Source organism: Sarcophilus harrisii, chromosome 4 (assembly GCF_902635505.1).
Source record: "Sarcophilus harrisii chromosome 4, mSarHar1.11, whole genome shotgun sequence".
NCBI classification, from domain to species: domain Eukaryota; kingdom Metazoa; phylum Chordata; class Mammalia; order Dasyuromorphia; family Dasyuridae; genus Sarcophilus; species Sarcophilus harrisii.
The window spans coordinates 212,227,211-212,252,263 of record NC_045429.1 but is presented as its reverse complement, the minus strand read 5'-3'; the positions used below and the strand labels follow the sequence as shown (position 1 = coordinate 212,252,263).

The window sequence follows — 25,053 nt, the reverse complement described above, 5'->3', positions numbered from 1 at the left end:
AAACCTAATTAAAATTATCTTAAATTTAAATTAACCTTGTACTTATCTTCATGACCTTGCAAAAGATAATTCACCCCACTTTTAGTTTCAATTTCCTTTCTGTAAAATAAAGGGTTGAACCAGTTTATAAATTCCCTAATTCCAATTTAGAAAATATTTCCATTATCATTAAATACTCATGCCTTCTTCAAATGAAACATACATACAAAACTCACATTTTTTAACTCAAAGAAAATTTCCATAATTTCATAAGATCAATAAATATCATTCTGTCATCTTACTATAGGCGCTAATAATCCATATCAATTCTCATCATTAGGATGCTGTATTTTTACTAACTTCCTTCCCTTGCTGAAAACTCTTCCTTCATTCTACATCTGCTACTTCTTAGAGCTAAAGAGGAAGCATCTCTCATTGATTTGATGAAAACTCCTAAATGAATTTGACTGACTCAGTTCAGATGCAAGTAGGCAGGATTTAAAAAAAAAATCTTGCTATGACAATTTGCAATTAGTACACGCATTTGAAACATCCATTAAATCTTTTGGTTGTTGGATAAGAAAATTAACAGGACCAGCTGTATGCTGCTCAGTAATAATACTACAACTGAGACACGTAGTAGAAAAAATGGAAGTGCTGGTCAAGGGGTAGCTAGAGATAAGGATAATTGATTAATACCTTTTAACTCACACTGATATTTAACACATTTATGGCTGTGAGTATCAGTGAATCACAAGATTTCTTAAAAAGGAACTCAGTGACTATCTAATTTTACTCACAGCTGAAAAAGAATCACTATGTAGTATAACTAACAAGATATTCAGCTTTTTTCATGAAAGCCTTCCACTCTCCTCTAGACAACTTTTTCTGTATTCTAATATTTTCTAATTATTAGGAAGTTTTTCCTTACAGAAAAAGTAATTTTTTGTCTCTGCACTTCTCAAACATTGCTTTTAGTTTTACTCTCTGTTCACACTAAAATATTTGATGAGTTTATTACCAATATCTTCCTCTCTCCAGGCTAAACCTACCCAGTTCTTTCAAATGATTTGTATATAGTATGAACAAGAAAACTTTCTCTATCCTCCTCTGAGCATTCTCCAATTTATCAATGCCAATCCTAAAATGCTGTACTTGCACTGCAACCAATTCTAAAATATGACATTTATCTCATACCCCAGATGTAGCCTATCTGAGGCAATTGAGAGTGGGACTATTATGTCCTTATTTCTAGATGTTAAGATTCTTTTAATACAATACCAGATCACATTGGATTTCTCAGCTGCCATACATACTGTTGACTTCTCAAAAATTTATAGTAATCATAAACACCAAAGTCTGGTTCCATAAACCAGCATCTGTGTTCCCATTCCCTACTCCCCACCAACTCATATTTGGGAAGTTGATTTTAACCTGAAGATGTAATCATTTCATCTTCTGGGAGTCAGATTCCTTAACTACAAAGTGACCAATCTCTATGATCTTTAAATTTCTCCCAATGAAAGCTCAAACAATAATATTCACAAAATTTAGCAAAGTAGAGGAAAATAGAGAATTACCATGACTGTGAAATGTAAGCAGGATACTCACATGAAACTGTCCAGCAGGCCTAGAGATCTAGATATATGTCACCTGAAGTGACATTTTAGCTGAATCTTGGAGGAGGCCAGGGCTTCTAACAGACATAGGTGAGAGGACAGATCATTCAAATCATGAAGAAAGCCAAAATAAAGGTCCAGAGAAGGGAGAGAGAAGCTCTGTGTCAAGGACAAGAAAATGCTTAATATTGCTTCATTATCCAATTTGTGGAATAGAATAAAATGTAGTAAAGACTGAAAAGAAAGGGTGCTACCTTTGAAGAACTTGAAATGACAAAGGACTTTCTATTTTATCTTGGAAGTAATAAGCCATGGAACTTTATTGAGGAGCAATATTACATGGTAATACCTCCACTTTAGGAAATGCACTTTGGTAGATTTCTGTAGGATGGACTCGAGTGGGGAAGAGAAGTGAGGCAGAGAATTCAATTATGAGGTTTTTTCAATAATCCAGGTAAGTGATGAAGACCTGAACTAGAAAGGAAGCTATGTGAGTAGAGAGAACTTTATATGAGAGATATGAGGGGGAAAAAGGACCAAGAATTAATAACTAATTGGATAAATGGGTTGAACAAGTGTGAGGAGTTGTGGAAGACACTGAAAGAATTGTGGGTAACTAAGAGGATAGTGATTCCTTCAAAACTATATTTGAAAAAGGAAAGATTTGGGGAAACATTATCTGACAAGGGACTCCCCCCTTCTCTTTCCCTCCCTCTGTCTCTTCTGTCTCTGTTTCTTTCTGCTTACAATTAAAGTGTCCCAAAAGTTTTGCTCCAGTTTTAAGCTTTTGAGATATATTATAAGTATGCATGCATGTGAAAATACCTTTAGACATATATTTTTTCTTTCTAGCTGTTTTCTTATGAATTGTGGCAAAACACTTTTCATATTAAGAAGTAGCCTTGTATAGTAATTAGAGAGCTCATTGCAAGGCCAGAAAAACCTGGAATAAAGAATCGCCTCTGACATCGAAAAGCTGTGAGCTGCAGTGATTTGTTCAACTGTAGGCCCTGATTTTCAAACTCCAGTAGAAAGGGATTCCTGAAGATACTGCATACCGACTTAGAAAAACAAAAATTAACATTGTCTGTGTGGCATTATACTTTACATTTGTTTTGTTAAATAAATATTGTTCAATTATATTTCAATCTGGTTTGTATTGTACTACTGAATTTTCCTGTCTATCTGAGGTCCTCTCCTACTTTCACACCTCTGTTCTGGCTACTTTCTCAATCTAACCTTTCAGAAAAAGTAATGATCTCCATTGGCAGAGGGTATTTCCTCACCGGGGAGTTCTCTTAACATACAGAGAAATCTCAGGTCTTGTCCCTATTCACTTATTGTTACACACACACATACACACACATACACACACACACACACACACACACACACACACAAGCACATCTACATATCTTTCTATTTTTGTCAAGTATTATGGCAAATACTTTTCAAATTATCTTTAGAGAACAGCTAAAACTCAACATCATAACCTCTCTTTTTACTCTAAGCCTGAGTATATTTGCATTGAATCCATATATTATAAAATATAATTTTAAGTAAAAGAAATTTAAATTTTAGCTTTTCTTTGCTGATCTATGATTACATTAGGATGACACTTCCTGATCCAAATCCCTTCTCATCATAAATAATATGTACATAAGAGTCATGTTAAATGGGGAAAGAGAGCTGGCCTAAAAGTCAGGAAGACTTAATATGTTTCAGAGGCAGGGCTTGAATCTATCTGTGGGACCAAGAGAAAATCATTTAATTTCTCTAAGACCATAAATTGTGGAGAAGGTGCTGACCTACTTTGATAAAATGAGTTTCTTCATCTTACAGTTTCTTATATCAAATAAATTAAAGAAATTATGTGTCTACTCACTATCTTTATTCTAATAAGCTTCTGAGTGGGTGTATGAATATGCCTGTACAGATACACATATTCCTTTTCCTTCCTGTGCCCAAACACATATGTACACAAATATTTTTATAAAACTTAGATATGGTGTAGGCTGAAGTGAATCAAAATTCATACCATTTTATTTATCATTTCCCTCTTGATTATACTTTCTAAACCTCAAGAAGCCGTCAAAGACTGGATCAAAATGACTAATATACTCAATGCCTAAGTAAGAGATTTCTGGGTCACATTTTAAGGATTTGGAAAGCCTCAGATTTGTTTCAGTGTCTGTCTGGTAACACTGCCCCAATATCCATTCAAGCACACATAATTCAGGAGGCCTGCCTGCCAGCAATAAAGGCCGAAATTGGATACTTGGTGAGATTAATTACCTAGATAGGGCATGATAATGCAAGTCAAATGGGAATGTAATTAAAGTGCACCTTCCATGAAAATTATTCATTGCTGATGGATCAGGTGACAGATAAATCAAAAGGCATTTTAAAAAATGCTACAGGTTAACTTGAGGCAGGTCCTTCCTCTTTAGAGAACTCAGTCACTGCAGCTGTTGAATTCAGTTCTCCTGTCTTATCCGCATCCCAGTGCCATAAAACAATAAGAGAGCTTGTAATGCAACCTGCTAGAAACAGAAACCAATAGAGAAGCTATCAGGATTGAAGCTGCAAACAAAAGGTCAGCTAGAGTGGAACCAGTTGGCTGGCAGCTTTCAGATTAGGATATCACTCTACTTTTATGCCTTTAATGGGGACTGCAACCATAAAAGAAGGCAAGTGATGAATTAATAAGTTGACTAGTCTCCAGGGTGTAATTCTTGCAGATGAAAGGCATGCTGGTGTAATCAAACAGGGTTATAAATTAGGTAAATCGAATGGCACAAGATGTATCTCACAGCATTATTATTAAATAAAATCTTCCTGTGGCTGTCATTAATTCTTTACTGTCAATACATTTATTTACAGTCTAAAAACAATAAAAATAAAAGACAGAGGGTTTATAACAACAGTGGGGTAATTCCAGGTACCCAGAGGGACACTAATCCTAATCATTATGTTGAGTTCTCTTTATTACACACCTTTCAGCAGACAAAAGCTACCCAAGCAAAAATAGATCCCTGTTAGATTTGCTATCTGATTAAGGGGGAGTTATTGGAACAAATGGGCTTCACAAGTCACACACTTGCCAGGATTAACAAAGTAATACACCTTTCTCTTCAGGAGCTTATATGTATACCTTTCTTATCTTTAAGGTTCCAAATCGTACAGAAAACTAACATACTCTGTCAGTCAGATCATTAATATAAACAACCTGAAGAAAGAGTAACTATGTCATCAATAACCAAAATAACAAAGTAATGTTTTTGGAGAAAAATAGAATACTTTATTTTGGTAGTTCTCTTAAAAATAAAGTGGAAAAATCCTTATTAGAAACATAGTTAAACTAAAAATCCACAAGGAATTCTGAATTCTATTGCTTTTAGAAGTTAACATTTCCATTATTTCTAGTGGTTTGGAAAAGGAAAACCCTCAAGTTATTGACTCCAAATTTTTTTAAATCTCAGTGGAGAAGCTTTGCAAATTTAACTTTAAGAACAACTAAGAATCTAATTTAGGATTGAATGTGTGAAATTATACAATTACAAACTAATTAGACTCATCATGAATGCTACATTTTCTCATCCAAATAGGTGAATTTTTTGTCAATTTATCAAGTTAAATTATGAGATTTAAATCAATAGATACTGATCTATTTCTATTTGTTAAGGAACAAATCACATTCAAAATGTTTTCAATTTCAGTTTACAAAAAAGTGTAAGTTACAAAAACAAATCCTACTAATATCAGATCTTTTCTAGGTGTTAAATTTGCCTTTTAATATTTAAAATCTCTGTGTGTGTGTGTGTGTGTGTGTATGTGTGTGTGTGCGTGTGTGCACATGTGTGTTTGTGAGCTGGTGCTATAAGTCACTGTATAAAAACACATCTGTTAGAGGATTACCCATGTGTAGCTCTCCTTTCTTAAAAGTTACTGATTAAAATCAAAAACACAAGCATTGTAAACACCTGACACAGTTTAACAAGAAACATTACTTTTTACTGTTCCCTGCATGTTCCAGCTGGTAACTTAATCCCAGACAAACTACAAAGCAAAACGATTTTGATTTGTCAGATTACCCAGGGTTTGTCCAGGAAAATGGCCCGAAATTTAGTCACTAGGACATTGTAATTAAGATGCATTCATCCATTTCATCCCTGGCTATGAGAAAATAATGAAACATCAAAGAAACTAGACAGCAGCTTAAAGAAGAGCAGTTAGCATCTTTTCAAATGTAACACCTGTATTTAATGTTTTGCTTCTTCTAGAGCAAATGTTCTTGAAGTTAAATATAAAGGGAGTTAATCTCTAATTTGTTTAAATAACATTGCTTCTTTTTGTATGGATTTAGAAATCACTTTTTTAGTGAAATTAAAAATAACAAAATTGAAAAAAATTAACTTTGGAGAAATACCTATAAATGCCAAATGATTACATTTCACAAATGGCCTTATAATGTTCCCATAACGAAGGGAGATTGTACATTCCAGAAGTAAAGTTAAATGAAATAGATTGGATTTTAAATGTGACCATTCAAAAGTCAAAATATAATGGAAGACACTTTGCAAAATATATACTTTAAAAATTCTAAATTTATAGTCGGTGTTTTATCCCAATTATTGATTTTCAATATTTTTTTAATACTTCTTATTTCTTCATGCATTAGGGGTTAGAGGGAATTGGATGAGGCTACAAGTACATAGAACTGGCAGATTCATTTAACTGAATTTAAAAATATTCATTAATCTCTTATTATTTACAAGACATGAGAGACTGAAAAGAGAGGGATGGAAGTTTAAGAAAAACAGAAAGAGAAAGAGAAGATTGTATGTGTATAATACACACACATACGCACATGCCATTTACTCAGAAAGATATGAATTAAGTTGAATGTGTAGTTTTCCCATTATAATCTCATGACTTTATTACAATACTTATAAAAGTGAGTTGGAGAAAAGGTTAGGAGAAAGAGTGTTATTAAAAAAAACACTTCTCTGTGCTTACAGCAGTCATACTATCTTTTCCTTGACTTGTGCTATTTCTAAAATGTCCATGCTTTCATCTCAGCAAAAACTTGAATAGAGGAAGTATCATTAAAAGTAGCAAACAAAATAATACTAAAGCAGGAGAAAAAAGTGTCACTGAATGGAAAGAACAGTCTTTGTATTCATGAAATCTCAGTTCGAAACTGTCTCTGCCACTCAAAGTTCTGTTGACCGCAGGCAAATGGCTTTCTTAGGTCTCAGTTTCCTAAATTGTTAAATAAAGAAGCTGGACTAGATGACATCTAAGGTCCTTTCCAGATTTAGACTGAAGCCCCTAAACATTGCTTTCAAAATTTTTCATCTACTTCTCTGAAAATATATTACATTAACTTATATGTAGACTAATCCATTTCACTGAACTGAAATGTTGGTTTTTAAAAGTAATAATAAGTGAATTTTTGTTCCTTTTAAAATATTTCTTGATGTTCAGTATTCCATTTTATCCTGGTAAGAAAGACTTTTTTTTTTTAAATTAAAGTGCAACTGTTTCCTCTGGTCTGAATCTTCAAAAGTATGATGACATAGTCTATGTTACTCCTAGAAGTTACAAGATTTATCTAAATAGCAAATATTGGGTACTTAAAATTAACATCAAATATAATATCATGAAAACTTTGAAATATTTGAAATCTCACTTCCTATTTCCTTTAAACAAAATAATAAGGCTAAAGTATTTTAAAAACTCCTTACAGAATGCCACAAAACCATAATTTAGAGTAGAGTGAGAAGAGATAGACAGTTAACACTCTGCCTGCATAAAATGTAATTAATTGAATGAAATGTTTTATGTAGAATTCCTGCAAGAGTGATAAAGTATAAAACTCCTATATAATAGACAAAGTAGTCAGCCTTTGATCATTTTTGAAGAATTCAAAAATCTATATCCAGTTCTCCTTCCCCTCCTCCCCCCAAGGCAATTGGGGTTAAGTGACTTGCCCAGGGTCACACAGCTAAGAAGTATTAAGTGTCTGAGACCAGATTTGAACTCAGTTCCTCCTGACTTCAGGGCTGGTGCTCTATCCACTGTGCCTCCTAGCTGCCCTTATATCTAGTATTTTCAAAGATCATATTGATTAGACCTTCCCTTTTGGGAAATCTGGAATAGTGTCAGATACATACTATGAATTTGGGGAAATAATATTTCCTTTTGATCAAGATATGATTCATTTTAATTAAAATTAAGAATTGGAATTCAAGACAATACTTATAAAGTCAACTTTCTTAATCATTTAAATTTATCAGAAAAGATGGTAAATTATACTGGATGTTAAGTATTACACATATGGACCCATTCATTCTAAAAATTCAAATATGATTCTCCTTTTTTTTTTTTTTTGGCTGAGGCAATCAGGGTTAAGTGACTTTCCCAGGGTCACACAGCTAGGAAGTGTTAAGTGTCTGAGACCAGCTTTGAACTCAGATACTCCTGACTTCCGGGCTAGTGCTCTAACCACAATGTACCACCTAGCTCCGCGATTCTCCTCTTAAAAGAAGACAGAATATTCACTTTTAATTGGGTTACAATGTATTCAAATGATCTAAAATCTGCATTAAAAAATACAGATCCACAAATTTAAATTCAAATAACAATTCTTATAACAGAAGCCAAGGAAAACTAGATCAATTTTCAGAGAGTTATATTTACTAAAATTGCACTATTTTCAGAGTTTCCTGTGATTCTCTAAAAATAGAGTAGTCAAGGATTTAATGTCCTTTTGATAAACCACTATGATAAACCACTAAATTACTTCACCAAATTTGTGAAATCCCATAATTACAGAAATGTAAAAGTTAAAGAAGCAAATCATCTGTACAATGAAGCACTGAATTTTGTTTTACTAGATTGCACATTTTCATTTGTTGATATTGTTATAAATATATTTATACATATCTAGATGCCTTTCAATTCTTTTTCATACATATTATTTTACAGTTATCCAGAGCCACCTAATATGCTACTCCCTAAAAAGAAGAAACTTTGACAAGTCACTCCAAATTTTTAACATTATTCTATTTTCCACTATGTAATTTAGAACCATTAAGTGAAGATTTGAGAGGCTAAGAAACTAGGTGGGATTGTAACTGTTTAAAGGGAGCAGTTTAAAATCCTAAGTGCTAAAATAGGAAAGGGGGAAATAGTAGTACAAGTAAAGAGAATTAACACACTCCATGTTGGCATCATGTCAATTAAGGAACTTAATTCTGTATATCCAAAGAATCATAATATATACTTTTTGGTGTAAGGACAAAATGTTCCTTTGAATATGCATTTTCTCAGTGGAGGAAAATTCTCTTTTGGGTTCAGAGAGATTACTATTCTTCAAAATATACAGAAAAATAACAGGATTATAAACATAGCTTTATTGGAGAGTTTTAAAATATCAAAGAGAAAGAATTCATTTTTCTATTTGTAATATTTCTACAAATATATGTGAAATATATTAAATTTTATAAAAGAAAACAAAAAAACTTTAATTAGATTTAGAGGCTTTACTAAAAATTGGTAGGGCATTATAACACCAAATAAATTTTTTTAAAAAATTATCTCATCTCTTTAAAAATGTAGCAAACATTGAACACATTCAAAGCTATAGGTACATAGAATTTTTAGCCAAACCCTTAAAGCAATCTCTTTATAAATGGACAATGCTTATTTTGTGGAAGGATTCAGATGCAAATTTTGTTGCCATAGCTTTCTATGTTCAGATGTTTAGAATGAGACTCCTAATTTTTTTGGTAACATAATGTGTTTATCAGATAAAATCTTTGTCACCAATATATGACCCTATAATACGTGAAGTAAAATGAAATTAAATAAGGCCCAGATTTCTTGCAAATTGTCTCATTTCACTTTTTATCCATTCTTTGTCCATCTGCCACTGAGATCCTAAATAACTGTCATTTTTTGTGATTTTCAAGAGATCAAACTTTTGTGGTTCATTCATAATCTTTCATGTTTATTAAATCATCTAGAAAAGAGAAATTAGGTTCCTTTTTCCCAGTTCAATTGTGGCTAAATTTTCTCAGAGTAACTGAAAGTTCAGAAAGAAAAAAGGAAATAGATGTTACTACTTGCCTTCCCTATGTGTAGTAGTATATTTTACTCCTCCCAGGCTAACTATACTCTATTCTGTTATTTTCTCTGTATGCCAATTAACAGAAAAATTCTATTAGGGAATCTTGAACTGAATCCAATGATCTGAGTAGCATTACAGGCTCTGCTACAAGTAGAATAGAGGAAAAATCAAACCTGCTTCACAGATAAATTGTAGAACTAAAATTTTAAGGACTATCCACAGTTCTAAAGATTCTGGGTAGGCAGATTAGATAAACATGTCTATTATAAATGATATGAAAGTCCACAGACTTCAAAAGATGATTAGTGAATAGGTGAATGGTTAATGGTGTGAAGGTCAACAGAGATCAAAAGATACTGGGTAGATGAAAACATACTTATGAACAAACATATCCCTCAGGCACTCTACTTATATTTTATTATGTTGTTTGTTTTTTTTTTTCCCCAGGATATTTTGTATTGTAATAAAAGGGTGAAAGCTCTGCCCTAATTCACATAAATCACACTTGGCCAAGTAATGCATGATTGTCAGTTTCTAACCTTTATGAATTCATATGTAAGCCTAGACATCACCTATTATTCACATGGTATCCCCAAATAATGATGTGATTAGTTCTCTTCAAAAATAAAAGACAAACAAAAAGACATTGGCACAAATAACAAATTAGGAATTAGGGATCATTTCTATATAAGGAAGAAAAGAAAGAAGAAGAAGAAGGAAGAAGGAAGAAGAAGAAGAAGAAGAAGAAGAAGGAAGAAGGAAGAAGAAAACAATAGAGAGACAGAGAGACAGAGACAGAGAGAGTTAGTTTTCAAAAAGTAGAAAGAAGAGTTTAAAAGAGAATAAAAATTTTAAGGATTTATACTTGAGCTACATGTGTTTTTTCTGAAATATATAAATTGAATTTTTGTAAATAATTGAAATTTTAATGTACATAGAGCTTAATATTTAAAGTAATTTCATGGTGAGTCACTTTTAAAGTAAATAATCACTACTACTACCTTCCATATTTTTATTTTGAGTTAATAAAAACTGTTCACATATTGGATTTTTGTAATCAAGGTACAAGTTAAAACCATTTATTCTTTTTTTTTAAAGGTAGAGGGTGCAAATTAGCTAACTGGGTAATTATTATTATTCAATGCACTGTGTTTCATATACAAATATGACAGCTACAAGAAATCTGAGATTTGTTTCCTTTTTTTCCCTTCAAAAGTGTTATCTGTGAGATCATTGGCTGGGCTGAGGTTTTCTGACATATAACAGAAAGATATTAAGATAAAAATATACCATACCTTTAAAAGAAATGCTATAAATATATACCATATTGCATATATCCACAGTGCCTGGCACATAGTAGGCACTTAATAGATGTTTATTGATTGATCAATTATATCTTTTAATCATTAAGACTCCAGGTATTTAATTTAATAAAATTATAACATTTAAAGGAAATATGCAATAACCCGATTGCTCTGTCACTGCCTCCATCAAGATAAAGGGGAATGCTACCAGATTAAGTCTTGTGCTCTCCTGTGCTGGTAGTGCTGTCATGTATAGACAAGGTGCACAATTTGGCATCTTTCTATACACTGAAGCTAATGGCCAAATATTATTAAAAATTGGGACACTAATTATCAGATGTCGACATGCAATGGATAATTAAGAAGAGCTCATTCTGAAGCTATGCTAATTGTTTTTCACAGGTCTCCTTCTCTTGTCCTTGTGTCTTAAACAAGGCAAGCAGCTACAGGTTTGTACGTACATCTCTGCCACATACTTTCTCACAGAACATAGATCATTCTTCCTGACTCATCCCTGATTAATTTTGCTGGCGCAGAGCAATTATCTCTCTTTTTGTGACTGACCTCTTGGTAAATGGAGTGCAGGACTGCTGGATGTTTTTTTTTCTTTTATTCTCTCTTTTTAAAACAAACAAACAAACAAAACACAACTTAATTGATCCTTTTTGGATTTCCCACAAGAGCACACGAAATAAGTCATAAAATAATTGAAATTGAAACAAAATAGCAATCTTGCCTTTATGGCTATAATTGACAGATTTGAAAAACAAGATCCTGATAGTGTTCTCTCATTTACCCCATTACTCGGATCAGTTGGTTAAAGCTGTTAATGATCCTCTTGGATCAATGTCTTTTGCTTGTAGCTATAATTTACTGCATTGCTGGATTAGTACAGATGTTTTTGTAGATGGTTCTGCATCATTCCACCAGATTGCTTGTCTGAATCAAATCTGCTTCAATTCATCACCAATGAAGCAAAGAATAAAATAATCAACATTTACTATCTTAACACTAATCCTGAACACTAGATAACAATTAAGGGCTTGTTGACTGAAAGGTTGTGTTCTAGTTTTTTCAGCACAGTATCCCTCACTTTCACCATGAGGGGGAAAAAAATCTAATTATGTGCTTCAACTTTCAGAGTGAAAGGTATTTTTATTAAAGTTCCATTACACATAGCCTAGAGTGTACACAAACATCTTAAGAAATAACTACCACTAGTTTAGCTTACTGTGAGATACAGTATAAACTCTCAGCCCCTCTAGACAAAGCTCCAAAGTGGTCTGTTTCTACAACAACAAGACTTTAAAAATATATTGAACAAGTAAGTAATACACAATCTGGTCACTCATGGCAATCTTATAGGCATACTGTGAAACTATGAGACTTAAAGAAAAAAGAAAAATCCTCTTAACATCTAACACCATCCATTACTTGGGATGGACATCCATGAAAGCTTACCCTCACTGGAAGTTTTGAAGCAAAAGTAAGGTTACTACTTTTTAGTAGATTATATATAAAATTCTGTTTGAACAACCAGTTGAACTAACTGGCTATTAAGTTCTTTCCCAATTCTGAAAATGTCAGTTAACTGGGAAGTGTGAATCAATGCCCTATTTTAAGGAGTATAATAACTAATTGAAATTAAATTAAGATCCTTTCCCCATTTTTTGCAATGTTTTTTTTTCAAATATTTCCCAAACATATTAATCTTTAATAATAAGTAGTATTTAACTGGAGTCCTAAGATTTGCAGTTTTTGCTTGTTATTTTACATATGTTGAGATCTCCACAACCAGGGGGTGAATAGATGCTATTTTTAATCCTCATTTTACAGATGGTAAATTGAGGCAAAGAGACTAAGGGATCACAAAACTAATAAGTGTCTGAGGCAAGATGTGACCTGTTTCCAAGGTCAACACTCTAATTAGTCCTAATCCTCCTTAATTTAACTCTTGCCCTCAGATTACCTCAGATTTATCCTGTGTATGTATACATAAGATATAGATAGGTATGTTTTATAAGTAGTTGTTTACATGTTGTCTCCTTCATTAGACTGTGAGCTCCTTAAAAGCAAGGACTTTCATCCATCCATCCATCCATCCATCCGTCTGTCTGTCTGTCTATCTATCTATTTGTTTATTTATTTAGGCCTTTCTTCGTATCCCCAGCATGTAACACAGATATCCAACATATCATAGATATTTATTAAACACTTGCTGAGTTAACTTCCACTGAAAACATATTTGAAATATAGACAATATAATTTACCTCAAACTAAGATAGTATAACCAGGTAATACCACTGTGTATTATTTATTTCTAGGGAACCAGATTAAAAACTGAATGAGATTCTGACCTTTTCCCTTAACACACCATAACATAATAATTACCTTCCATCAAAAAGTATCACAATAGGAGTTAGATGCTGCAAATAAAGAATCAGATAACAAAAAAATCCCCTTATACTGTTCTTTATTTGAGCACACACAAAGAGTAAAACTCCTTCATGGGGTATAAATCAATTCACAACTCTTTCAATTAAGCATATTTTATGTATAAGGGAAAAACAACAAAAATTAAGCAATACTCTTGTGTGCAGTTAAATACTGCAGAATGTATATTTACTAAATGAAATATTCTATGGAAAGTATTTGCTGAATAGTTTTAAAAATTCTTCATACCAGGTCACTATCTCTATTGCTTTCAATGTCCTTCAAATATTGAAACTGGGTGTCATTATGCCAAATAAATTTTTGTATGTGTTATATAGAAACTGGAGGGATGGAAAGCACTAAAAATGAGAACTGCTATTATATATGTCTTTAGCTATTTTACAAACTCATTACATGAGATTTTAGTTCTAAAAAAAAAAACACTTTAAAATGACATCATGAGGCTGAGTGTGGTCACCCATGCCTTGGTTCCTGCTATCTGCAAAACTTAGATTGGTAGGTCAACTGAGTTTGGGATTCTAAACTATAATGGGCTAAGCAGATTAAGTGTCTTCAGTAAGTCCAGCTAATAAGTCCCTGGGATTGATTGTTGTTCAGCCGTTTTTTTTTCGGTTTTATCTAACTCTCTGTGAACCCATTTGGGATTTTCTTGGCAAAGATACTGAAGTGGTTTGCCATTTCCATATCCAGCTCATTTTATAAAAAGAGGAAATTTAGGCAAAGTTAAGTGACTTGCCCAGAATCAAAGAGATATTAAGTATCTGAAACTAAATGTGAACTCAGGAATATGGGTTTTCCTGATTCCAGGTCTGACATTCTATCCACTGAACCACCTAACTGCCCCAAGGGAGTTGGGAATGGAGGTGAAGTGAGGTAAATTTCCTAAGAAGGGGTTAAAAAAAACCAGGTCATAAATGAAGTAGGTTAAAATTGTGATGTAGATCAGTAGTGAAGATTCAGTACTTCTGCCTGAGCAAGAAAGAAAAAATTTGTTCTCAAAATAATTATGGCTAATATTTATGTAGTAGCTACATGTACCAGATATTGTGCTTTAGAAATATTAGCACTTTGAACAATCCTCAAAGTTTGATGCTATTATTGTCTCCATTTTACAGTTGAAGAAACTGAGGGACTAAGTGTCTTGCCCAAGGTCACACAGTTAGTAAGTGTCTGAGGCCAAATTTGAACTCAGGAAGTTGAATCTTAGTGAATGTCTAAAGCTACACACAAAATCAGTCTTTCCTGACTGTAGGCCCAGACCTCTAACAAATATACCACCTAGCTGTCTCTACAAACAAACAAAAAATACAAACTACATCGTGACTAAAAATTTATCAATGAATTATTTTGTGACCTGTTTGAAACACTTCATAATTTGAATCATTTAGAAAAAATAATGAAAAAATTCAATTATTTCAAGTATTTAAATAACAAAAAATATCCCCCAAAGAACAAAAAAGTTCATTTCTTTGAATCTTTGGGGAAATAATGAAATAAAGTTCAAATATTTTTTAAAAATTTCCTCAATTAAGTCAAAATACTGTATACTGCAATCTTCTGTATAAATACTTAGAAATGTTTCAAAGAGGGCAGCTGGGTGGTGCAATAGATAGAGCACCAACCTTGAAGTCAGGAAGACCTGAGTTCAAATCTGCCCAGTCACACTGGGCAAGTCACTTGACCCCAATTGCCTCAGGAAAAAAAAAAAGTGTTTCAAAGTTACAATAACTTTACTAGAATATTAATACTCTTTTAAAATATACTATTTGGGTCTTATTTTATCTAGACAAGAGAGCTTAAAACATAGAAACTCCTTTCAACAATCCTGATTGGCATTTGGTCTATAACTCACAATCTTGGAGAATTGACTAAGGCACCAAATTGGTAAATGACTTCATACCCAATATGTGTCAGAGGCAGCTTCTGAATCCAAATCTTTATGATTCAAAGTCTGGCCCTCTAATTATACCACTTTTCTAAAAAAAAAAAAAAATCCTTCTTACTATGATATTTTCCCTGATCTCCAGATTAAGGACTCTTGATTTTAAGAGTCGGAACAAATGGAAACAGTGTAAACTAAAAGGGCCCACCATTCATTTAATTTCTTAATATAAATTTAGATCAGATCACCTCCTTCCTTGCAGTACTGAAATTGCCTCCTAATCCATCTTCTTGCCTCAAATCTCTTTCCCATCCTAAATCTTGTATATCCCTTCCAAAAATGATTTTTCCTAAAGCACAGTTCTATATGTCTCAAACTCTCTCTTGACCTCCAATATCTCATCTCCAAAGGCCTACTGTACATTCAAATTACATGTCCTATAAACATCTTAAATTCAACTTATATAACCATTCTCCCAGTCACCTAAACTTTCAACTTCACTTCTCACTCTCAATATTCCATATATTACGAAGTTGTCAATTTTCCCCTCACAACATCTTGTATGTGGTCCTTTATCTCTTCTGGATTTGCTACCATTTTGGTAACTAAATTATTACAAGCTTTTGGATAGGTCTCTTGGACCGCAAGTCCCTTTCCACTACCTTCCAGTTATCTACCAAAATTACTTTCCTAAAACACATCTGACCAGGTCATCCAACCCACTATTCAATAAAATCCATTATCATTCTATTGCCTTTATGTTTTCTTAGCTTGGCCTCTTTCTACTTCATGTTTATTCTTTACTCCCCTTCCAACATATCCTAAAATCCAGTGACTTTGACTTCCGTGCTGTTCTTCATACAACACTTCATTTCCCAACTCCACATTTTTAATTTTGACCATTTTCATGGACATCACTCTTCTTGCTTCCTCCCTCCCTCCCTTCCTTCTTTCCCACCTTCCTTTTTTCCTTCCTTGTTACTTTTTTTGCATGTTTTCTTTTCCATTAGAATCTAAGTTCCTAAGGGCTGAGACTGTTATGGTCTTTCTTCGTATTTCTAGTGCTCTCAGTCCCTGGCACATACATAGTAATTGTTTAAGAAATGTTTTTGGATTTGAGACCTGAGGTGTCTACTAGCACTAAACAAGACATTAGCATTATAAAGAGCATTAGCAAGCTGGTACTATCATCTAATAAAAACATTTCTTTGAGGAAATGAACAATTTAAAAAAATCTAGACCAAGAATAAGAAGCTATTTTTTATTTCCATTTGTCACTAAAGCATGAATGTATAAGAACATAGGTAACAATAGGCTTAAGAAATTAAACATCAGAAGAGCTAAGGATCTAAAATACCAATATGAAAATATGAGATTAATTTCTACAAATGACTTGTTCTGCAGCATAAACTACCAAGATTTAATGTTTTTTTTATCTTTCAGACTCTTTTTAAATTTGTAAAATAAATAGGATCAAAAAGAAAATTTATGTTTTGAATAGTTTAAAATAAAAATCTATCAGGTTAAATAAAGTACTGTAGATATTAAAAAGTTTATTTAAAAATTTAGCACTAATTCTTCAGCAAATTTCTATTTTATATTTATGCCTTGTGGCACTTCATAAATTTTAGCATTTATATTACTGGAAGAAGTCAGTGAGCTGGTTTCCCACGCTGAAATAAATTCCTCAACTTCATATTAAAATACAGAGCAAGCTTCCAAAATATAAAATAAATATACTTAATTATTTAAAATAAATTACTATTTTTAAAAATATATATGTTTGCTTTTAATGTTTCTGCCTTATTTAAACAAGAATTTTTACTAAGACTAATATTCAGGGAAAAAAATGACATATAGCTGAATCATTTATTTTTGTAATTTACTCAAATGAAAGAGAATATATAGATATAACTCTTAAAGGAAACTACTTATTTGAAGAAATACATACATTACACACATATATGTACATATATATAGCTCTGAATATGATATATTGGATATTTACATATCATGCATATGACATGATTTTAATTCATTGAGAACATTCTATAAACTTAAATCAGAATAAAAGTAAAGCTACAGCAAATGCTAATTTTGACAGAAAAAGCTCTTTAATGCATTGAGAAACATTTGGGTCATTAGTCAATCAATACACATAGCTGCCATTTTAAAACTTTGAGAAAGATGATAAAATGATAGCTGAAATAGAAATGATAGCTCAATTTAGCAATATTTATACATAGCATTCTCCAGTGATTAGATTCATTTTTAGTAATGCTCCCTGAGAAATAAAAATTATAGGAAGTATTTTGCTTAATTTTCAACATTTATTCCAAGGTTCCCATGGGGTAGGAAAAACACATATTGTATGTTCAATCTGACTTGTTGATCTACAAATTACTACATAGTAATTTTGTAGTAATGGCTAAGGAACATAATACTTCAAATATATCCTATAAATATAATTAATATTTAAAGTAGTTCTTTTTTTGAGAGCCACTGCATAACACAATGTAGAGAATAATTGTCTATATTTACACTGTAAGATGATAGCAACTCAAGAGAATGTCACATTGACAAAATTGTTCTTTTCTGTACATTGCTAGAATAATCTTCCTAAAACACATTTTATTATTAATTCAATAACAATTTATTTAATATATACAAGTCACATTGCCAGGCACTATGATCTATATATCTATATCTATATATGTAAATAACATATTCTCTGCCCTGTAATATCCTGAACAAAAATATTTCATGATTTCCCTTTGCCTAAGAGATGATATTTAAACTTCAGCCCAGTTGTATTTTCCAATAATATCCTAAATGAAAATGTTTCCACTGGCAAGCTAATCTACTCAATATTCCCTGAAGACACTCTGGTTTTGCCCTCTCTTTGTCCTTAATTACATCATCACCACCTCCTTCTCATTCCTTCCCTCCAACTACTTCATTCCTTCTAGATTCAGCAAAATCCTGTATTCTTCCCACCCCAACCACATATTAGAACATTCTTAACTCACATCATTAGACATATTATTTGAGTATTATCTCTCAAGTCAGACGACCTAGATCCAAATACCTTCTCTGTCCTTATTACTTCTGTGAGCAGAAAAAAAGTTATTTAACTATCCTGGGATTCCATTACTTCATCTATAAAATAAAGGTGTTAGAATAGACTGTGTTTGAGGAATTGTCCATCTCTAGATCATTAGAATCCTATAATGAACAATGCATTGTTTTTAAGAGTCAGGGAGACCTAAATTCAAATCTTTCCTCAGACCTTTACCACCTTTGTCACAATATCTCTCAAACTTTATTTCCTTATTTATAAAATGGAGATAATAATTGCATCTAAGGCACAGAGTTATTATAAGATAATATATAAAGTGCTCAATTATCTCATTTATAAAATGAGCTGGAGAAGGAAAATACAAACCACTCTATCTTTGCCAAAAACAAAACAAAAAGAAAACCCATCAAACACAAACAAGAAAAAAATGGTATCATGAAAAGTCAGACACAACAATAACTAAACAAAAATAAATGTTATCATTTTGGGTATGTGAGACCACTGCAATTCATGGCTCTTTCATTTTTGTATATTGAAACCCCCCAAATGTGTCATTCTCCTACAGGATTCTTTTCAATATCTTTCCATAAAACTTTCATTGTAAATATACTTAATGTTATAGTTTCAAAATTTAATTATGTATATAATAAATGTACACATATTTTGAAGCTGTTCTAAAATGTTTTGACTATTTTTATACTTCATATAGTACCTACAATAATGTACATCTGCTAATATATATTAGCAAATAGTTGCTAAACAAATTAATTAATTTTAATGTATCAATAACATGAGTATAGTATTTTATTAGGCACTACATCTCTCTCTTTCTCCTCTTCTGAACTGAGATTGTTTTTCTGTTTTCAGGATATAACTGGCACTTAACACTGTGACTGGAACACAAAAAAGTGATTAATAAATGTTTATATTACTAGCTAATTGAGCTAATTGACGTATCATGTACATATTTGGGTTAAATGAATGAATATTCTGTTTTTACAAGTGTTCTGTCTTCAAATATATTTATACACGCACATACTATATGGACAGCGAGATACAAATCTATATGTATAACAATCTATTCCATCTACCCTGTATGCTGTATATTACACAGAGACATACACACTTATTTATCTATAGCAGAATATAACTATTTTGATATTGATATATAGCCATCAAGAAATATCTAAAGATTTCTAGATCTATATGAGTTCCATAAATAGAGAAATACATTGACACATCCTTTGTAAAAGCAATAAAACCATTAGGTACAGAGCAGACACTCAGTTGATACCTGATGGTTTACTGATTTAAGAAATCTAACCCAAATTTGATTCCTGTAGAACCTGAAATCTGTAGAATAGAAATTCCTGTAGAATATCTGATTAAACCATAAGAGATCAATGGTCTACATCATCTTGTTTTCATAGAATTTACAATTATCATAATTAAGTATCGGCAAGAAATCCTATCACAATCAGAGATTCTTAAGTTAAGGGAGTCCCTGAATAAATTTCAGAAAGTCCATTAATCATCTTAAAAATATTTTGATAACTATTTCAATATAACTGGTTCCATTAGTAATTCTATGTTTTGCTTTTATACATTTAAAAATATGATAGACAGTGGTAACCTCTTTCAGTGTAGTCATCTGTAAAATGGGAACAATAACAGCAATTATCGGGTCATTGTAAGGATTAAATGATAATATACAAAGCACTTTGTAAACGTAAAACACCACATAAATGCTAGTTTTTATGAATGTTTTAAAAACAAGTGGTTCATAGGTTTTGTCAGATTGCCCATGATACAAAAAAGGCCCATGATACAAAAAAAAAAAAAGAGAGAGAGATTAAGAATCTCTGTCTTAAGAATAAAAGAAAGTTTATTAGAGGACTATCTATTTGTGGAAGCAGCTATTGGAGAAGGAATAAGAAAAAGACTTTTAACATTCCTAAAGATGTCATTCTTGAAGAGAAGTCAAATATGCATTTTTCTAGACTCCTTTACATTTCCACAATTACTAAAAAAAATTTAAATATCCCTAAAATAGGAATATTTGTTTTCTTTTCCCATCCCTTCTATTGTTCCTTTGCTCAGACATAACTTAGCCCCACCTATTAGATAATCACACTTAAGTACAAGATTTTTGTTTGTGCTAGATTAAACTAGGTGAAATTATTTTCTATGTATTTTTGGAACATTACTAATATAAACCTCAACACATTTTTGTGAATTGAATGAACTAATGCTATACATAAGCTTTTCTTCCATCTGTCATGTTTTTGTCACAATGTTTTAGGTTCAATTTAGGGACACTGAGGAGGAAAAAAGGGAGGAAGGAAATTAATAATAAATGAACGGTAATATTTTTCAGCTCCTGTTTTCTTTCCATACCTTCCACTTTCCAGAAAAAAAAGAGAAGAACCAGATAATATTAGTTTCCCAACAAACAACAATTTCTCTCTTAATTTCTGTATTTCTTTTTGCTTCTAGTCAAAGCCTTTTGTTGTCTTGAAGAATGTCAGTCCCATGAAGAGGTATGAGTAATAAACTGAGACTAAATGATCTGCCTCATTTGTTTAAGGCCCAAACCTCAAATTTTAAAGGAAAAGAAATTCTAAATATAAATATCACCTTTCATCATTTGCATAATATTGCCTTCCTTTCATAAAATCATATACCTTTTACTTAAAGCAGCCTTCCCAAGAAATAAAATAAAATAACAGTGATTCAAAAAAAAAAGTAGCCTTTTCATTAAGAATAAAGGAACTACTGAAGGAATAGTAAGTTGTTAAGGTTCCAATTAACATTGCCACTGACTAATATATGATATTGTGGGGGTCATTTTACATTTTAATAAATGTTGCGGAAAATTTCAAAGATTAATAAAATTTGCCAAAGAGACCTAGATATTTACATTCTCCAATTTTTGTTTTGGGTTTATTTTGTTTTTACAATAGTATTTTATTTTTAAATACATGTAAAGATTGTTTTCAACATTTATTTTTGTAAAACTTTGTGTTCTACATTTTTCTCTCTCCCCTGCCCAAGACAGCACATAAACTGATATAGGTTAAATATGTGCAATCCTTTTAAGCATATTTCTATATCTGTCATGTTGTGCAAGAAAAATCAGAACAAAAGGGAAAAAAAAACAAATGAACAAACCAAAAAAAGGTGAAAATCCTATGCTTAGATCCACATTCAGTCTCCAGAGTTCTCTCACTAGATGTGGACAGCATTTTCCATTTTAAGTCTATTGGAATAATTCCCAAATTTTAAAGGGAAAATATAATGATAAAAAGAGAGAAGGAAAAGAAAAGCAAATACTGACAGAGCTGGAATCTACATGTAGCTATAAATTTACAACATACTTTCCTCAAAGAATCATGTGATATAGATAATATGGTTAATATTATTCTCCTTTTACAACAGAGGCTCAGAAATGTTCAGTGACTAATCCAAGCTCACATAGGGAGCCAGTAGCAGAGCTAAGATTATAAGTCAGCTTTTCTTACTTTAAGGTCAATGTACTTCCTATTATATCATTCTGCTTACAAAAACTAGTATAACAATGACTTAAACATTCCAAATTTTCCTTAGGGGGAAAAAAAAACAGAAAGGAAACTGCATTAAAACTACATTTCATTGCCTATTTAAATACAAAATAATATAAGCTTTCCCCCATCTTGAACAATGTGATTTTTTGAGAAGAGTAAAATAAATCAAATGTAACTTCATTGCCTTTTAAATACAGTTGAGAAGTATTTATTTATATTTGAGAAGTAAATGTGCCTGTATAATTTTGTATTAATATACTATTGTGACCTTTTGTAATCTTGCCTGCATGTTAAAGATCTCTTAAATTTAATATCATTATATGTTATAGTAAAAAGATAAAATGAAAGGCCAGATTAAGAAAATTATGGTAAAACTACCCACTATTTTACTTGAGTGGTAACAACAGGATAAACTAAACAAGCATAATTAAAAACTAACAGGAAAGAGATCCTCAGTGGTTCTTCTTTTAAGCTACATTTATCTCATGATCTGCAGGATTTAAAAAAAAAATAAAAAGCAAACAAAAACCTTAAAAAGTTGCCAGCTATACCCAATGTTGCCAGGGTTGAAAAAGTCAGAGATTCTAATTAGTTTACTTAAATTCAATTGATAATAATAAATTGATAATTTAAGGTTTTAGCATTAAGGAAATAGTTCTATTTCAAGTAAACAGAGATAAAGATATTTTAAAAAGCTATAGGAAAGCAAAGGTGAAAAAAATGAGATTACTTCATGAAAGTTTAAATAATTCTTAAATAAAGTATTCTCATTCTTATCTAAAGAGTAAAAATTTGATTTAAATACCACTAACTAAAATATGCATGTTTATTAAGAACATATACATATTTAACTATCTATATATATCTTTGTATATAATATTTATGGAGTACAAGAATCTCTGCATGAGTTAAATCACTCATTTTTTACTATGGCATTAAGATAATTTCATTGTCATCATTTTAGGCATATGTTTAAATCCCAGATGATCAGATTTAATGTCTGAATTACTATATCCTTTTTTAAAGTAGAATAAAGCAAAGAACAAGAAATTTAAAATAGAAAATCCAATATTGGTTTAAAAAGTAAGAATAAGATCCCCAAGTTTTTATTCTAAAACTTTAATTGAATTAACATTGAATAAAACTTAAATCTTAAACTGGCATTAAAATGGAGATTATACCTATTAAAGTGCCAGAACCTTAGCTCTGACATGAGTTATTTTAGATATTTCCTTAATGTGGCAATTTCACCTTTAAGGTAATTGTACATCATTTACGGACACCCAGGAAAGCTTATAATGACGTGACAATCCTAAGGCAGTCTTTGGTCAAATCAGTTTCCTAACCTGAAAAGTGATAGGCCTACTAAATGGATGAAAAATGGACAATTTCTAACACCTGTTTTCTGTTTTGACCTTTTTCAAAGTATCCCCCCCCCCACAAGATATGACTGACAAGGGCAGCTGAAAGGAAAGCCATGATGTATTAGAAAGTAAAAGGCAAGTTTGTACCCTAAGAAATAACACATAAATATGACATTCACCTGTCTACAGAACTTCTTCCTCAACTGATCTGGGGTTTAGTCAAGTTCCAATCCTGTCACTGTGGGTAGCTAATCAAATGTTGAATTTAAACATCTGTCTCAATTTGCCAGTGTAGACCTAGCAAACGAGAATCATAATAATTGTTGTGGGGTATTATCATAGCTAACAATGATCTTAAATGAGATAATGCAATCAATTTTTGATTATGTAAAATAATATAGATTTTTTTAAAATGCAGATAAGTGAAATCCATTAAAATTTTTTCAAGCTTAATTATATTCAATAACTCCATTTTCCTTCCCAATTCAACTGCTCACCAGTACTTCTTGAAATCAGGAAATAATTGGTTTGAATTTCATTTCATTTTATTTCCCTTTCAAATCCTTTGCTGGACATGATCTTAGAAGAGGAAATGACCAGAAAAGCAGTAGAAGAGAAAAAAAAAAGGTAAAGAGAATTAATTATCAAAACAAAATAACAAATCCATGTATAACTAAGTGCAGATTAACCCTGTTCAAAGGAAACATCTCAATAATGCAGGTATCTCATATGATAAATCACAAAACCTACCTGCTTGACCAGTGGTGATACTGACAGCAGCAAAAAGCCTCTGGGAACGGCTTAAATCTGAAACTCCATTGACAGCTTCAACTTCAAAAGTATAATTGGCATGGGCTAACAAGTCCATGACAGTGACATAGTTATCTGCTAATCCAGTTTGCTGGGGCATGTACCCAATGTTACTCCCACAGGGTACACATTCACCTTGTTCCCAACTGCACCGTTTACACAAAACTCGGTAGGTGACATCATTTCTTCCCCCATTGTCAGCAGGAGGACTCCACTCCAAGCTCACTGTGGTTTGGTTGATGTTGAAAATGAGGTTCTGTGGTGCAGATGGAGGTCCTTAGAAAAAGAAAGGAAAAAAATTATATACATATATATATATACACACATATATATATATATATATATATATACACACACACATACATATATATGCATATGTGTGTGTGTGTGTATATATAAACAATGTAGGGCATTGAGCTAGTGGTTTAATTACTGAAGAACAAACTGGTTGAAATGCTTTCCTTCACATAAACATTTCATTATATTTACTACAGAAGTTTCATTAAAAATAAATAATAAAAACCTTAAATTCACTTGGCAAGAAATTTCATTTTCCACTTAATATATAAAGACTGAAAGAGGATAACAACTGTCTTTGTATTTATTGCCACTGACTTCAGTTATTTTTCTTTCATGCAATCAAAAAAGATCAGTTAAAGTACCTCAAAAATTGCATTGTGAAGCTATTTTTAATTTTTTGCACTTTTCAGCCAGACAGCATAGAATGCATTTGTTCATTCTAGGTGTGCTCTGATGTGATTTGTAGTAGTATTAAGGATCAGCTTTGGATTCTGGGCTCTCAAAATTTCATTAATTGAAGGACCATTCTTTCTAGGTTGCTCTTTTTGGTGATGGAATTTTA

General features: G+C 31.8%; 1 protein-coding gene across 5 annotated transcripts in view; it reads right to left on the bottom strand.

Moving 5' to 3' along the window:
* Window positions 1-25,053, bottom strand: part of EPHA7 (EPH receptor A7) — a 208,271-nt gene that overhangs the window by 109,742 nt on the left and 73,476 nt on the right. For all 5 annotated transcript variants that reach the window (XM_003769297.3, XM_031964515.1, XM_012549221.2 and 2 more), the window contains exon 5: window positions 24,132-24,467. In XM_003769297.3, the coding sequence (XP_003769345.2) occupies window positions 24,132-24,467 (336 nt within the window). The remainder of the gene's footprint in view (window positions 1-24,131; window positions 24,468-25,053) is intronic.